The sequence below is a fragment of the Mauremys reevesii genome, linkage group 3 (assembly GCF_016161935.1).
Source record: "Mauremys reevesii isolate NIE-2019 linkage group 3, ASM1616193v1, whole genome shotgun sequence".
Taxonomy (NCBI): domain Eukaryota; kingdom Metazoa; phylum Chordata; order Testudines; family Geoemydidae; genus Mauremys; species Mauremys reevesii.
In genome coordinates, this window is record NC_052625.1 from 95,327,414 (window position 1) to 95,344,210 (window position 16,797).

The 16,797-nt window shown below is 44.3% G+C and overlaps 1 protein-coding gene and 1 long non-coding RNA gene across 2 annotated transcripts in view; one reads left to right on the plus strand and one right to left on the minus strand.

The window, feature by feature from the left end:
- Positions 1-3,054, minus strand: part of LOC120399951 — a 44,026-nt gene extending 40,972 nt beyond the window's left edge. Inside the window, exon 1 of the long non-coding RNA XR_005595418.1 lies at positions 2,868-3,054. This is a non-coding gene — a long non-coding RNA (uncharacterized LOC120399951). The remainder of the gene's footprint in view (positions 1-2,867) is intronic.
- CNKSR3 (CNKSR family member 3) overlaps positions 2,383-16,797 on the plus strand; it is a 102,933-nt gene continuing 88,518 nt past the window's right edge. The window contains exon 1 of the mRNA XM_039528216.1: positions 2,383-2,621. Coding sequence (XP_039384150.1) covers positions 2,570-2,621 — 52 coding nt within the window. The 5' untranslated portion in view covers positions 2,383-2,569. The remainder of the gene's footprint in view (positions 2,622-16,797) is intronic.

The following is a 16,797-nucleotide window of genomic DNA, read 5'->3' on the forward strand; positions in this document are numbered from 1 at the left end:
ATATGTTACAGCGGGCCCCTAAGGTAGTATAATTCAGGTAAAAGAAAAATGTCTTTTTGCTAGAAGTAGAATAAGCTCTTCCCCCCACTTTGTAATCAATTGCCCTGTTGAATGAATGAGGTGTGAATGAGGAAGGCGTGGAAGGCAGGCACCTCCAGACAGCTGCAACCCTTGGAGAGGGGATTGGAGCCAGACCAAGCACAATCAAACTTGTCAAGTGGGCTGACTAGAGAAGAGCAGCCATACTGACGGCCTTGGAAGGGTTAGAAGCAAGCACCTTCCTTTGGGAACACCCTCTGTGCAGCATTGGGACAACCCCCAGCCCAGAGAAAAGCAGCAAAAAGGACCAATTTTTATGAGAGACAAGATCAGTAGAACAGGTCAGCCACCGACTCGCCGCTCACCTCCTCACCCCCACCAAGTATAAAGCACCTCTGCCACTTCCTGCCCGCTTGGCTTATCATCCCCCCACCCTCCCCGGCTCGCCTACTCACCCCCCACCGCCTGCTCGCCTCCTGAGCCCCACTCCCCTGGCTCACCTGCCTCCCTGCCACTGCCCACCCGGCTTGTCATCCCCCGGCTCACCTACTCACCCCCTGCCGCCCACTCACCTCCTCAGCAGCCCTCCAGCCCGCTGCTTGCCTAATCACCCCCCGTGGGCTGCACAGTGAGCCCACGTGGGCCACATGCGGCCCGCATGTTGTGCAGGCCTGGTCTACACAACCAATTTATGCTAGCATAACTATGTCACTCGGGGGTTTGGAAAAACCACACCCCATAGCGACGTAGTTATACTGACTTAACCCCCAGCATAGACAGCACTATGTTGAAGGGAGGGCTTCTCCTATCAACATAGCTAGCACATCTCGCGGAGGTGGAGTATCTACACCAATGGGAGAAGCTCTCCTGTTGGTGTAGGTAGCGTCTTCACTAAGCATTGCAGTGCCACTGCTCTAGGTGTAGATAACCCCAGAGTGTTGAATATGGGCACATAACTTTTGTTAGTAGACCTAGGGGGAAAATGGGGGTTGGGGGAAGGAGGCTGATGGTTTGAAATCTGTGAAAAAAATTGTAGAATTATTTTTCCGCCTGTTTGTTGTTGTTGAAACTGTGACTGATTGAAAAGGTTCCAAACAGCTCTACTCTGTTCAAGTTGAGCATGTGCATAAGTGTTTGCAGGATCAAGGCCATAAATCTTATTTTACTAAAGAGTCTCTTCTCTCCTGGAAGCACATCTGAGCCCATTAGTGAGAGGGATGTGCATTCTAGGGCCCTGCTTTGGCAAAGACTTAACATGCTTCACTTTGGGCAATCCCACTTTGATAGTGCTACTTCCAATGCATAAAGTTAGGCATGTGGGTTAGGTCTTTGCCTGTTTGAGGACTAAGTGGCACTTAAATTCTCCCAGATTATTTTCTGGAGCTGGGGACTTCTGCCCCACAGGGTGTGCTGGGGCTCCTGTGGGTTTGAAAATATTTACTGGAGCTCTGCTCCAGATGAGTCTGGCTGAATTTAAGTCCTGGATCTCAGATTGGATATTTGAGTTCCATGGGGAGGGGTCCGCCCCCAACTCCTTGTAGGATCCAGGTCAGTGCTTAATTTGTAATGGAAAAGGTGCTAGGGCTCAAGCAATTGTTTTATTTTTATAACTGAGGTGACAAGCCCTGAGGTTGCTGGGACCAAACCTACAAGTGTCAGGGCTCAGCGGTGCAGCCCTGCCTAGGGTGACCAGATGTCCCAATTTTATAGGGACAGTCCCGATTTTTGGGTCTTTATCTTATATAGGCTCCTATTACCCCCACCCCATCCCGATTTTTCACAGTTGCTGTCTGCTCACCCTAGCCCTGCCAAACATTAAGGGCCCTCTAAGGGAAAATGAGACTCACGAAAAGTAAAGAAAAACCTGAAGGGAAACTGGTTAAAGAAAAAAAAATGTCCCTGCTGGCATAGGTGCTGGAACTAGGGGGCTGCTGCTGCACACCCTGGCTCGAAGTGGTTCCCATTATAGCGTTCGCCGGCTCTCAGCACCCCCCATACATATGGAACGAAGCCAACCCTGGGGACGGGTCCCTGCGCCGGCTCCCCTCGGGAGCCTGTAACCCCCGCGCTGGAAACCCAGCCGTGCAGAGCCCAAAGCGCTTGTGGAGGGCGCGTGGGCGCCGGCCCGGCCCTTCCCAGGAGTTTCACTTCAGCCCCCGCTCGGGCTGCAAACAGCTGCACACGCAACCTGAGCAGCGGAGCCACCGGCCGCTCCCCGCCCGCCTCCGCTGGGCGCAGCCTGCAGAGCCGGGAGAGGAGAGGAGAGGGGAGGGGGCGGTGCTACAGGGCAGGGGGCGGGGCCAGCTGGGGCCGCCGCAGCTGGGCCGAGCCGGGGGAAGCACGTGGAGGAGGAGCCCGCGGGAGGCAGGCGGAGCTGCAGGAGGGGGCAGCCCGCCCAGCCGGGGAGCGGGGATGGGCGCTTGAAAGGGGAATCTGTGGCCGGAGGAGGGAGAGCGGGACAAGTGGCTGGCGCAGGCTTCCCGGCAGGGACCTTTGTGGCGCGGCTCAGGCCGGCGGGAGAGCGCCCAGCATGGAGCCCGTTACCAAGTGGAGCCCAAAGCAAGTCGTGGACTGGACCAAAGGTAAGAGAGAAACTCAGCCGGGCTCGCCCCGCTCAGAGGAGCCCCCGGGGCTCGCGGCCAGGGGCCCCACGCGCGCACCGCGCTTGGCACAAACTTTCTGTGTAAGGGAGCAGCTGCCTGGCGGGGACTTGCCGTGTCCAGCCACCCCCCTGGTTTGTGGGGCGCTGCCGAACTAGTTCTCCCTCTTCCTCTTCAACGCGCTGTGTGAAGCTCGGCCGCCTGCTAGCTCCCCGGCTCTGCACCTACCCCTTCCGGGGACTTGCTGCAAGCAAACACGCCGCCCTCCGGACATGTTGTTCTGCGGCTTGATGGGGGAGCCTCGGCTCTGGAGTTAATGTTAGTAGTTCTCGCTGCCTCCTGCTTTTGTACATACAAGTGCTCGTGCTGCACAGCTCGGCCTCCTGCTGGTCTCTGTGCAACGCTCCAGTTGCTGGTGGTTGGCCGTCAGGGGCGTCCCGTGACTCTCCGGTGATCCTTTTGAAGAATCCTGAAATGCTCATTAAGTAACACCCTCTAGAATCGTAGGGCTCCTGAATGCCTGGCTAAACAGTAGAAGCAGCAAAGAATTCTGTGGCACCTTATAGACTAACAGACGTTTTGCAGCATGAGCTTTCGTGGGTGAATACACTGCTTGCATCCGAAGAAGTGGGTATTCACCCACGAAAGCTCATGCTGCAAAACGTCTGTTAGTCTATAAGGTGCCACAGGATTCTTTGCTGCTTCTGAAGTTATAGTATTATTTTTGGGGAGGAGTACATTTTGACCTGGATTTGCTTTGGGTTGAGATTGAGGGCTGCATGGTACTTTGTGTGTGTTTCTTCTTTAATTGGATTCTGTCCAATGCTCAGTCCCTTTGACCCTTTCACTTGTGGTCATATTCTTTTGTTCAAAGAATGTTACAAGTATTATGTGACTCATTCTGCAAAGTTCTAAACTAAGCCAATTACTTAAAAAAAAAAAAAGAGGCATGGAGTTCATATAATTTTGATGGCAAACTGCAACCAGCTCTAGTAAGCAAGAATTATTAATCCCATTTTACAGATGGAGAAACTAAGGGAGTTAGTGTTAGATCTGGGTTTGGAATGCTGAGCTCTAGGTTCTGTGACCATCGCGCTCTAGGGGCACCAGGGGCCCGCAGCCGGCAGGCGGCATCCTGGGAGGCGTCATTGGCTCGGTGGAGCCCCTGGTGACCATACCACCCATCTCTCTCATTTATCCACCAAAACTCCCCACCCCATTTTGAGGCTTCATCAACATGTTGACATAGCTGTGGGACGCTTCAGTGTAGCTGTTGTATCTGAAAAGAGTGCAGAGCATCTTCAAAGCAGAACGAATGGGCGAGTTTTTTTTTTTTCCTGGAGGATGGGGAGGCAGGCACCTGGAGAAGTCACACTGCAACCAGACAGCCCTATGTTTGCAGCTGCAGGATGCCATAACTTTGTGATCACTCTGGATTTTTTGTGTGATCGTCTCTAACCCGCTGGTAACACTGTTTTGGAAAGGCAGCTTTAAAGTGTTTAATGTAGAGGTGGGCAAACTATGGCCCACGGGCAACATCCGACCTGTGGGACTCTCCTGCCTGGCCCCTGAGCTCCTGGCCTGGGAGGCTAGCCCCGCCCCATCCTTGCGGTTCCCCCTCTCCTGCAGCCTCAGCTCACTGCGCTGCTGGCGCAGTGCTCTGGGCGGCGGGGCTGTGAGCTCTTGCTGGGCGGCACAGCTGCAGCGCCATGGCCTAATCTGGTGCTCTGTGCTGCATGGTGGCATGGCTGGCTCCAGCCAGGTGGTGCGGCTGTCTGTCCTGGTGCTCTGGGCAGCCTGGCTGTAGTGTCGCCAGCCACTGGCGCTCCAGGCAGCGTGGTAAGGGGGCAGGGAGCGGGAGGGTTGGATAGAGGGCAGGAGAGTTTGAGGGGGTGGTGAGGGGATGGGGGTGTGGATAGAGGTTGGGGTGGTCAGAGGGTGGGGAACGGGGGTTGAATGGGGGCAGGGAGTTCCAGGGGGGCAGTCAGGAAGGAGAGGGGGAGTTGGATGGGGCAGTCGGGGCAGGTGCTCTGGGGGCAGTCAGGCACAAGGGGTGGTTGGATAGGGCAGGGGTCGGGGGGGGTCAGAGGGTGAGAAGGGGGGGTTGGATAGGGGGCAGGAGCAGGTCATGCCTGGTTGTTGGGGGAGGCACAGCCCACAGCCCTTCCATACAATTTCAGAAACCTGATGTGGCCCTTAGGCCAAAATGTTTGCCTGCCCCTGTGTTAATGTCTTGTTTTGTTTTTTCATAGTCAAATCCTGGCAGCTCTAGTTTGACTTACTTTATGGTCCATTTCTTAAAGACAGAAATCTTGTCACATCATAGAGTATTTTATGAGCTGCTGTTTGTATGTTGCAATATGCTACACAGAGAGGAAAATGGTTAAGAATTGGGTGAGAGCTTCATTTCCTGCAACCTATCATTTACATCTTTTTTTGAGAGTTTATGCATTATATTGCAGGGTTCACTTGTTAGATGGAATTGGATATAGTAAGATGGATCAAAATGTTCTGTTGGCTTCAAGCAGACTTGAAGCCATGATTACTTGTGGAGAGAAAGTTTCCCATTGACCAGAAGCCCTCACTTAAGTATCTTAATGCTGATTGAGCTGCATAGCTGTGGTCAGTTCTTGGCAACTTTGTCTGAAGACTAGATAGATTTGGAAGCCAAGCTAGTGTTTTGATGTAGGATGACATGGGTAATTTCAGCATTTGTGAGTCTGAACTCATGTAAGAATGCTACAGCACCTATGATGATAGGGCATGCAAGCAGCCTCTATGAAAGAGAATGCTGTAGAAATGTGATGTAATGCATTACATCACAACACAAATAATTTCCATAGAAAGATCTGTTTCTTTCAGTGGTGTTGATTTAAAAGGAGTTCATTGTTTTAATGAAATATGTCTTGCTTTGTCACATGGAATATTTACCTACTACATTCTTTCCTCTTCACTAGTCTGTCTCTCTTGCATTTTATCTTGGCATTGAAAGTTTATTGCCTTACTTGATAAAGGGATAAATCTGCTAATCATTTGAAAAGGTTTTATTGTGTGCCTTAAGTAAACTTGTTTGTTTTTTTGCATAATTTATTTTAGCTTGTCTATTCCTTTTAACAGGTCACTCTTTACTTGGGCTCTCACTTAATTAGTATTACACAGAATAATCAAGGTCTGGTTGCAGCTTAATCATCTGATTGACACTAAGACACGTGTGCTTTGAAACGAAGAGGCTCATAGGAGTGAATAAATTAAAGACCCTGTCATTGATTTTCAATTTCACAGTGTGAATTTGACCTCTTAGCTTCACATCAGAAAGCTCCTTCTGATATCACTCCATGCATGACAATTTTGTAATAAGGAAATAGGCAGGGAAAAAGTTTCTTTATGGGTATGCGTTAACTTCTGTCGTATCTGAATGTCAGAATTGGCACTTAAAAGCCTGTAAATAACTGGGTAATAGCCATGTTGGCACAATGTTTCATGTTTAATTTTTAATCCAGAATAAGTCTGCCTTTCAGCCCAGCACTGTCAGATTTTATTTCTGACCGAAGAGCAATATTTTAAGTTTTATCCTGTGATTACTATCGCTCACAAAGCTTAATTTTCTAGGACTGTTTTCTAATTACAGCATGTATGCACAACAAAAAAAAAAAAAACAACCCTCCAAGTCTATAACTAGGGGCTTGGCTACACTTGAGAGTTACAGCGCTGGTGGTGGCTTTACAGCGCTGTAACTTACTCCCCATCCATACTGGCAAGGCACATACAGCGCTGTATCTCCCTGGCTACAGCGCTGGCTGTACTCCACCTCAGCCTGGGGAATAACGACTATAGCTCTGCTCTTTCAGTGCTGGGGTGCCAGTGTAAACAGTGATTAATTGTAACTGACCTCCGGAACCTTCCCATAATGCTTTTTAAGTAAAGATAACACTCTTTGTTTTGTTGTGATGCCTCTCTTTGTTTTGTTGTGAACTTGGGGCTCCCGGAGCTGCTTATCTAAAAAACAAACACAGCTACTGTTTGCTCGAGCAGAGGCGGGCAGGGGGATGAATGTCCACAGCTAGTGTTTGCTTGAGGAGAGAAGCAGCCCGGCGGGGGGGGAAATCCGTTTTGGAGCAGCTGCTTATCTGGTCTGAAGGCTATTTGCATTTAGTGAATGAGAGAGGAGTGGGGGAAGGGGTAGAAACTTTTAAAATGATTGAAGGTTGGTGCTGTGTATCTTCAAGTCCTTAGAACTTGCAAGGCAGGGAGCTGACACTGTGTCACACTCCACCCCACCCCCGTCTTTTGAAAAGCACGTTGCAGCCACTTGAATGCTGGGATAGCTGCCCATAATGCACCACTTCCAACACCGCTGCAAATGTGGCCACACTGCAGCGCTGGTAGCTGTCAGTGTGGCCACACTGCAGCACTTTCCCTACACAGCTGTACGAAGACAGCTTTAACTCCCAGCGCTGTACAGCTGCAAGTGTAGCCAAACTCTAGGTTTGGAAGGATTAGATTTTTATCAGTAAATGTCGGTAAACATCAACTTCACTGTACACTCAAACTGATGAAAAATATTTCTATCAATCAAAATGTATAGATAGGCAAAGTAAGAAAAATGCTACTTGAGAACTTATTAACATTTGATTTAAGGATACTTTATATACTCTGACATATGATGATGACAGTTTGTGTGTTAATGGTTATAAAGGTTAAACATTTTGAATCAGTGTCTGCTGTCATTAAATAATTGTCTGACTTGCCAAAACTTTCAGTTGTGGGAAATTAAAATGGATAAAAATAAAAAATGCTTACAAATAAACAGCCATAATACTCATCAAAACTATAAAAGGAATACCTGTAGCGTTTGTTTAGGTATATGTGTGCCACTGAGTAATAGCTAAGATAATCTTCAGCATAGCTGAACAGACAGCACTGTCTGAGGAAAAACTGCCTTTGTTTTGGTGCTCTGTTCTACCTGTCCTCAGAACTGTGATGGCATAGAGATGAATCCTGACAAAATGGTATAAATAGATGCAATGAGGGAGGGCAGTTCTCGGTGGAGCATTCAGATTAGCAGATACTGATGCATTCCTGTTAGACAAGGATTAATAAACTTTAGAAAATGTGAGGAATAAGAGGTATAACCATTTAGATCTGGCTAATCCCATTTGGAAGCTCAACAAAGACTGTGAAAGAGGTTTTCTTTTCTACTAAAGCCTCATCAGCTTCCAATTCTTCTAGAGCAGAACTTCTGGAATTCCTTTCTCCTTTTAAAAGAAATCCAACAAAACAACCAAACAAAACTTTTAGTAGGAATATCAGTAGAGGCACTTAGTTAAAGTAAATTTGACTTTCTCTTTTTAAGGGAGGAAGTGTGGCTAGGGTATGTTTTCTGGCTTTTGCACTTGGATTTATTGACAGGCTAACTATTGGCTTAAGAAATGATGATATAGAAGCTTATATTATAGGATTTAAATTGATTTTGAATATGGGCTTTAGGCGCACACAGTTTTATGTAAATGTGTGTATGGCCTTATTGTTGGGCATCAAAGTTTAACAGCTGATACAGACCAGTTACTGTCACTTGCTGCCTCTTGTTGATTGAGACTAATACTCCATGATTCTCCTGGACAAGTGTATTAATATAAATGTTTTTGTGATTAAAGTGGGCTGAATTGACAGTACTGGACACTGCATGCAGTAAAAGCAGAGAACCATGATAGCTAGCTAAACTTGTTTGAAAATAACAATGTTTGATACATGTCTTCGTCATGGCTTCATTGTTCAACGTGCACAGAATTTTTCTCTGAGCTGTGCTCAAGACTACCCTCTGACAAGTCTGTAAGTGCTACTTCTGAATATTTGTAATGATAGCTGAAAACCATATTACTTTTGTGTTTGCTTACAGTGTTTGAAATCTGTTTGGGGCATGTGTACTGGCCCTAGTGAGGACAGTGCTTCGGACTGCTCTTCTCTGCTTACAGGAAAAAGTCCTGAGTGGCTGGGAAGCTTTTCTGCACTGACCCACAAACTTGCCTCAACCCCATTCTGAGGCCCACCTTTAGCAGTGAGAGCATACTTCATTGTCTAGGTCAGTAGGCCCCTTCATCACTATGGTGACCGCTAGGAAGGGTCATGCCAGTTGTCGTGTAGTCACCTGTTCACTGGAAACTGATTGATTGTTCTGAGGTCAACAACCCGTCTTTCATATGATGTCTGACCAGCCATTAAATAAGAGTGAATTCTAGTTCTATTGAAGTTGGTGGGAGTTCAACCACTGACTTCAAAGAACTGAGGATTTTGCTCTCAGGGCTTCACTGCAGAATCAACTCCATGCTCTTAGGCGTTGTCCCTAACCTGATTTCTGCTGATAAACACATCCTTTCACCTAAGTGTGTTGTTGCTTTTATACCAAGGGCAGTTGGTCTGCCCTAGCGTATTCAAAGTACTGTTTATGCTCCAACTGGTAACCTGCTCACTTTGCAATGTGGGCACAGGCTGAACGACTCAAGTGCTGATAGTCTTCCAGTGCCTTCCCACAACTTCCCTGTGTGCTCAGAAGGACAGCCAAGTTTTACCACTATTCATTGTGAAAGAATCATAGTGTGGTTCAATTGCAGCCCTAAAAGCTGTGGGAAATGATGCCAGGAGTCCTAGCACCCTCAGATGAGTGAGTGCAGCACCTGTGTGGAAGTACTTGGCTATAGCTTTGACTGCAGCCACACTGCACTCAAGGTAGGCCAACCTGGGTACTGATGACTGAGGCAATTGTGCAGTGAAGGCATACCTGTAGTCTCTTCCAGTCTGGGATAGATTCCACCTAGTTACCAGGGCAGTTTACTGGCATAATCATACCACTATAGTTAACACTAGTATGGCACGTGTGTGGACGCTTATTCTGGAATAAGACTGTCCATGTGTGGAGTTATACTGGTACAACTATAGCGGTATGATTTATTCTAGTAAATTTCCCTGTGTAGACAAGTTCCCAGAGGCCTCAGATCTGATTTTAGCCATTTTGAGTTTATTCTTCAGAAAAAATGTTGATAGAGAAGAATGTAGCTTTGTTCTTTTCCGACTTTTTTTTTTTATGGTGTGATTCTTTTTTGTGTAAAAGCATAGTTGCTATTACTACTTCCTGAAACAGAAAGGAATATCACCTATATTTCTTTTTGTTCTATATAGCCATGTTCTTCTCTAGCTGTTGACATGCCTATATTAATTGTTGGTTTCAGAGTAGCAGCCGTGTTAGTCTGTATCTATAAAAAGAACAGGAGTACTTGTGGCACCTTAGAGACTAACAACTTTATTTGAGCATAAGCTTTCGTGGGCTACAGCCCACTTCATCGGATGCATAGAATGGAACATATAGTGAAGAGATGTATATACATACAGAGAACTGTGACCAAACGAAACTGCATACAGCAAAGATAGTGTGACGACATACTGGAGTGTAGACTCTTTCATTGTGTATATCTGTTATATTACAAAATAGATTCTATGTTACAAGGTAGCCCTGAACCAAGATGACATTTCTTTCTTTTACTGTAGTTCAGGTTAAGTTACTCTGCGCATCTACTCTTGGGTGTCATTGGCTTCTGCGCTCTGGTATGTTATAAACTACTTTGATTTTTGTTCTTGGTACCTGTAAATACAATTGTACTAAATATATCTTAATGCATTTCCCTTCTTTTTCTGTTTTCTTACTAGTTAGCAGCAATTCATCTTGAGAGGCTCTTCTTGACTATTTAAAGCTCTTTGTGTTTTATGTTGCTTAACTTATGCAACTTGGAAAAGGTTACTTGTACCACAATTGTTCCAGCTATGGTTGCCAACTTAATAGCATAAACAACTATGAATGGCACATAGGCACCCGTCTTCTCTAAGCCCTCACTTTTTGTAATGCTTTCTTGGGAAAACTGAATAATGTTGTAAGGTAACAAATAATGTTAAGCACAATATTGTGGGGATTATAGATTTTTTTTACTTGCAAATACTTGCATCTCCAGTCTTCTGACTTGAAAGTTACCTGTAGTTGGGCTGCAGAAGATTTTTTGTTTTTCATATTTCTAAATAAGAGGTTTTGCATAATAGACCAGGAAATGGCTTTGAATGGACACTTTCTGTCTATTGAAATTATGAATAGAGCCAGCCGGTAAATGCCCTGTTAATGATGGTTGACGATATTTAACAGATCACTTATCTGGATTGAAACTGACAATTTTTTTTTCTTTTTTTAAAGTTGCACAACCAGTTTCTATTCTTTTCTTTAAAAAAAAAAAAATTATTCATTTACCTCCACTGAGATCAGTGAGTGTGTACCAAAAAACAACTGAAGAGGAGGAACTAGCCTTTGCATTAGTATATTTAGCTCATATTTTCAGATTTTGCTGTGTTGCAATTTCTTGAGCAGCTCGGGTTCCATGAATGAGTGGCTTTTTTTTTTTTAAATGTGAGTGTACACAGTCAGTTCTTTCTGTTTACTTTGCCATGAAATGGCTCATCAAACTTTTAACCAAGGATCAGAAGTCTACAGACAAAATACTAGCAGGTTATTTTAAAAACATGTTGAACTTTGAAACAGTGACTTAATAAAAAGTTGTTTGTTTTTTAAAAGTTTATAATGTAAATACTCTTTGCAAATGGAAATATGCAGGAGTGATGACAGTGTGTTTAAGTGTTTTAGGAGCTAAAGATGTATGCTCAATTTTAGCGTACTGGAGATGTCAAGCGTCTTAATTGAGAGAGACCCCTGTAAATTTCTCAAAAGCAGAGAGAGGTAAATAAACCCAAGCCATAGCTTTTCCCTTTGAAAAGCTTTTCAGTGACAGGAAATCGTCTGTATCTATTATTTTATCTGGAGTTGAAGTAGGGGAAGCCTTGTTTGTGTTTTTAAAAACGGGTGCTTGCTAGTTAAAGTGGTGGGCTCTTGCTTTACGCTTTTACCCTGATGTTTTTTTTTCCAGAGTAGAAGAAAGCTGGTCACTTTTAGAATGTAAATCTTTCTGGGGCAAGGACCATACTTCCTTATGCTTGTACAGTGCCTGGCACATTGCAGAAAACCAATAGTGTGTATTGGACAGTGTGCTGTCGATGTTGCCACAGTCTTGGCTGAAAACAAACAAACAAATCTCTACTTTTAGCTCTTTTTCTGTAACAGATGATACACGCCTCATAAATGCAGTTCGAAAGGGTATGTGTGTATACATGTATATAGAGAATTCCTACAGTTTTTTGCAATCATGTTTTAAGTTGTTTTTTAAATAACACAGTCCCTGGACCTGTCTGGAGTGAGCTGTTTTCTTGCAGGTGTGCAGGAAACAAAAACAGACAATGACTACTATTAACCAATAATCCTAAACTCCAGGGAAGTTCAAAAGAAGTGACTTGACCTCAATTCCCCTCCCAAAATATCAGGCTGCCACTCAGTTTTCTTTGTCTATTACATTTTCTTGTTGCAATAGAACTTACACAGATAGGGAAATGTCGCAGATTACAAGTATTAATGAATTAATCCAAATAATGGCCCTGTTAATTGACTCAATGAATCAATAATACTTGTATTTAATATTCATAATGGTGTTATCTCACCCCGCGCTGTTGCCCACGTCTTAGATGTTATGCTTTCCTGGGCTGTTCGCAAGCAGGAGAATATGGGTTGCAGGTCAGCTTGGTTGCCACTTAGGGAAGCTGTTCTTGCTGAGAAGTCAGCTTCTCTGTCTCCTTCTCTGACTGTTCTCCCCCTGCTGATCCCAGCACGTGGGGTGGCAAGGAGGTGGCTTAGGCAGGAGAAATGGGAAGCTCTTATGGGAACCAGGGGCTAAAATGGGCTGCCTTGAAGCAACCCATTATCCATCTATAGTACTTACGTGGCCCCAATTGTATCTGAGCTGCTCATGATTTCCTCTCTTCTCTCTTTTTTTAAACTGTTTAGAGAGCATTGACAGATTCACAAATCCTTGGTGTGTAAATATCGGAAACAAAACAGTCATTACAACAGTGAGCTTTTGTTTAGAGACATTATATAGTAACGTCATCAGATCTTTCCATAGAACAGGGTGTTACCCTGTTACAGAGTGTGCATCCTTTCAACACTTGTGATGTCATTTCTAGTGATTTTTATCAGGGGCAGAGATTGTGAGGAGTATGCAGGGGCATTCTCTCCCTCCTCCCACATGGATACATCACAGGGGTGATGTGTGGGGGGTGGAGGCAGATTTCCCCCTTCTATTTGGCTATTTTCTCCCTGCAGAAGAACATTTAGGGGGTGGGGTGTGAGCGGTGACATTGACAGGTGCTCTGTGTGTGTCAAGGTCGGTTTCCCCACTTAGGTTGCTAAGGGGAAGGCAGGAGAGCAGCACCTGATGCTCACAGCAGAGCTCCAGCTTGGAGCCATTTCAGTTTGACTAGCCTATAAAGTAAGAGACTTGCTCCAGAAACACAGGCATCTAGACATTCTAATCAGCACCCGTAACCATTGTAAGAAAGTGAACATAGATCTAAGCTGCTCCCAAGCATCTGAGTAGTGTACAGCATTGAGTGGTTCAAGCCCAGGAGAGTGACAGAGTGAACAGAGAAGGTTAAATGTGAATGCAGTGTGCTTAGGCAGATGGGCAAAGGTGACAGGCTTTAGTGATTTTTTTTTTTTGTGTGTGTGCATTGCATGTTTATGTATCTCTAAAACCAGGGAGACATTATTCATAGTTAAATGAAAGTGCTCGGTTCTGTTTATTCAAGAATTTGTTTTTATACTAATGTTGATTTTTAAGTGGCAGCTGGTAGACATGGCAAATAATTAAGGGCGATTAAATAATTAACCTAAACTGTATTTGTGATTTCAAGTACACTATAATTTAAGTATCACTAACAATCAGTAAATCCAGAAGTTAGACTTATATTATTAATAGTATTAAGCCCCCTGCCCTCCCAAATATAGAAATCAAACTACACCTATGATTTTTATTAAATTGAGTGAAATCTCTGATAGATATTTAACATATTATTCAAAATAATGGGACAGCATGCTGGTGGTTTTTTTTTTGTTTGTTTTTTTTGTTTTTTTTATTTTGCTGGTGAATGTATTTTGAATAAAAGGTAACCAAGTATTTATTTGTTCTGTTTGTTTTGCTGGGTATATAATTGATGGCTTCGATTTTTCCATAACAACCACCTCCCATACTTCTTGAACCATTTCTCTGCAGTTGGACTACATGATTTTTTCTAATGTAGTTATCCTCATCATCCCTGTGAAGTAGGGCAATGCCATTATCCTCATTTTACAGATGGGGAATTGAGGCTCATAGAGACTAAGGCCATGTCTATACTAGAGAGCTTACAGTGTGGCACAGCTGTACTGATGCAATTGTAGCCCATGTAGCTGCTTTATGCTGACGGGAGAAAGCTTTCCCGTCTTCATAATTAAACCACCCCCAATGAGCGGTGAGCATGTCAGTGGGAAAGTATCTTTCACTGACATAGCACTGTTCACACTGGTTCTTCTGTCTATGTAACTTACCTTGCTAGGAGTGTTTTTTCACACCCCTTAGTGACATACTGACAAAAGAGCTAGTGTAGATATAGCTTAAGTGACTTGCCTGAGGTCACAGAGGAAGTGTATGGAAAAGCAGAGAACTGAATGAGTCTCCTGATTCCCAGGTTAGCACTCTTCACTGCTGGGCCATGCTTCCCTCCCACCCAGCAACTGTTCCCCCTCAAATCCTCTGATTATCTGAGGCTTCCCATAGACCTTCCCCTGCCCATATCTTAAATGGGGTACACGCACCTGCCCACATTTGCTCCCTGACCAGGCGGAGGAGTGTTGCAAGGGAACTCTGGTGTCATCTTGACTCTTTGTCCTGGCACTAAATCAACAGAGTGTTTTCAAAACTGATGTTTAAGGTTTTAGGCAAGCTATTTGCACACATGTAAATGAGCTAACTTGCATTAAATGTCACACACAATGCTGGACAAAACTTGGAAGCTATGAGTTAGTGATTTGACAATGGCTAAACTACACTTGTGTGGGTCACTTAGCTGTGTACTGAATCAGGCTGTCGAATAATGTGTACGATCTTAGTGCACTTAACAGCAGGGTATGTGTCAGTGTAATTACTCATAAATCCCTTTACATGAAGATGGTTTCCTCCCAGTGGCACCTCAGTGATTGATCCTTCTTAGTGCTTTGTTGGCTTTGTTTATACCTATACCTGCAGTTATTTGTACCTAAGCTGGTGCCTGAAAGCACAGTTGCTGTCATTGAGTCTTCAAAGTGAACTTGCTCTTCATTTGCTGCTTGATCAATGGAAAGAACCCTGTTAAAATCTCTCCTCAATTTGGTGTATATCAAGCGTATGGGGCAGATCGTCCCATTGAATTAGATTGCAGTACATGCACCCATGCTAGCGTGATCCTGATTCCTCTGTCTCTTTCACATGCAAAATGGGTAACAACTGGGTTGCCATCCCACTAATATTAATGGATAGGATTTTGTTTGTGTTCTTCTCCTCCTCCTGTGCCACCCCGAAAACCAGCCTCCATGCTACAGGAATGAAATTTCCTTCAATTCAATCAGCCTTTTATATAACAGCTCCACAATGCATCCTCTCCCCTCCCCTCTTTGCATGAGGATCTTGCCCTGCAAGGACAGAAGCTTGTGCTTGTTTAAAGGACGTCAGCTCCACTTTCCCAGCTAGCCTACGAGTGTGGCTGCCACCCCATCATCCCATCCCATCCTGACTGTCTTGTGGCAACAGTAGGCCAGTGAGGGAGCTCCTTCAAGAGAGGGCTCTCATTAGGTGATTGAAGTTGCATTAGCAGTCTGGGTTTGTTAGCTGGGGCACAGGGCAGTTGGTTATGGAGCCCAAAAGGTCTCTGCCCCAAATTTGCCCTCCATTACTAAATGCTGGTCCAAGATACTCCTGTTGCTGCCATTGTATTTCAGAATGTGCATGTTGTGACTCAGACATAACATTTTACTCCCATTAAACTTGCTTATCAAATTATCAGTCTTTCTCATTGTCTGCTAATCACCCCCTTGAATGGCTGGTATGGACCCTTTGTTAAATCAGTCTGTTTCTGGACAGAGGTAGTATTGCAGCTTCAGCCAGCATCTTGAAAAGTTAGTTTGAAAGTCACGTTGCCCAAAAAGAGGTACTGTGGTGGAGTGCTGTATCTGAATGGATAACTTGGCACTGTCTGCTCAATAATATCCTCGTTTACAGTATTTACTTTGGCACATGGAACTATAAGTTTTCTGTGTAGGACTCCCCCGCGAGGAACTCCAGAAGGCAAGAAGGAACAAGTTCAGACATGTCTTAAGAATGTGGGAACAATACAGGGAGATCCCTTTTGGAAGATGAGAGGATGGTGCTTGGTCCAAGGCAGCTTATGAACTGGTGAGAAAAAGCAAGAGTGCAGTAAAAAGCACAAATCTGAATTCTGATGTGAGATTGTTACCAAAAATATTCAGGAGAAAAAGGTGTTAGACTTTCCCCAAACCATTACCTTAACTATAAAGCGTCAAGATATAACGTTTGAAAGAATTGTTGTCTGCTCCAAACTAACAATATAAAGACCAAAAAACTGCATTGCTAATACATTTACCAACAATATGAAACACACAAAAGATGGAATTTTCAAAGACGACTTAAGAGCTCACAAGTGCTACTGACCATTAGTTTTCTCACCTGTTAACTTTTGTTGAGAATGATTTTAAGAAACTGTATCTGTTGACTGCTTAACTTCCCTCTTTCCCCTCCCAAACCCCCAGTACAAAATTCCTGTTCCTCAGTCTCCAGAAAGTAGTAGTTCAAAGTCAATTTTAAAGTGATGACAAACCTCAAACAGAACTTGAAAAAATTCCTAAAGAAAATAAGAGTGGGACTTTGGAGGAAATAAGACATGATGTACTGTTGTAGAGTGTGTGTGTGTGTGTGTGTACAGACTCACACTCAGATTCATACTTTCCCCTGTGACGAATGCTCAGCTTGATGTAAAAAGAATGACTTAAAATATTTGTATTTAATAGCAATTGGGTATCTTTTAATGAGATCTAATTAACATTGGATGACATGAATTAGGTATATGTAAATATATACAAAAAATTAACAAACTCTGTATACAGTAACTCCTCACTTAACGTTGTAGTTATGTTCCTGAAAAATGTAGCTTT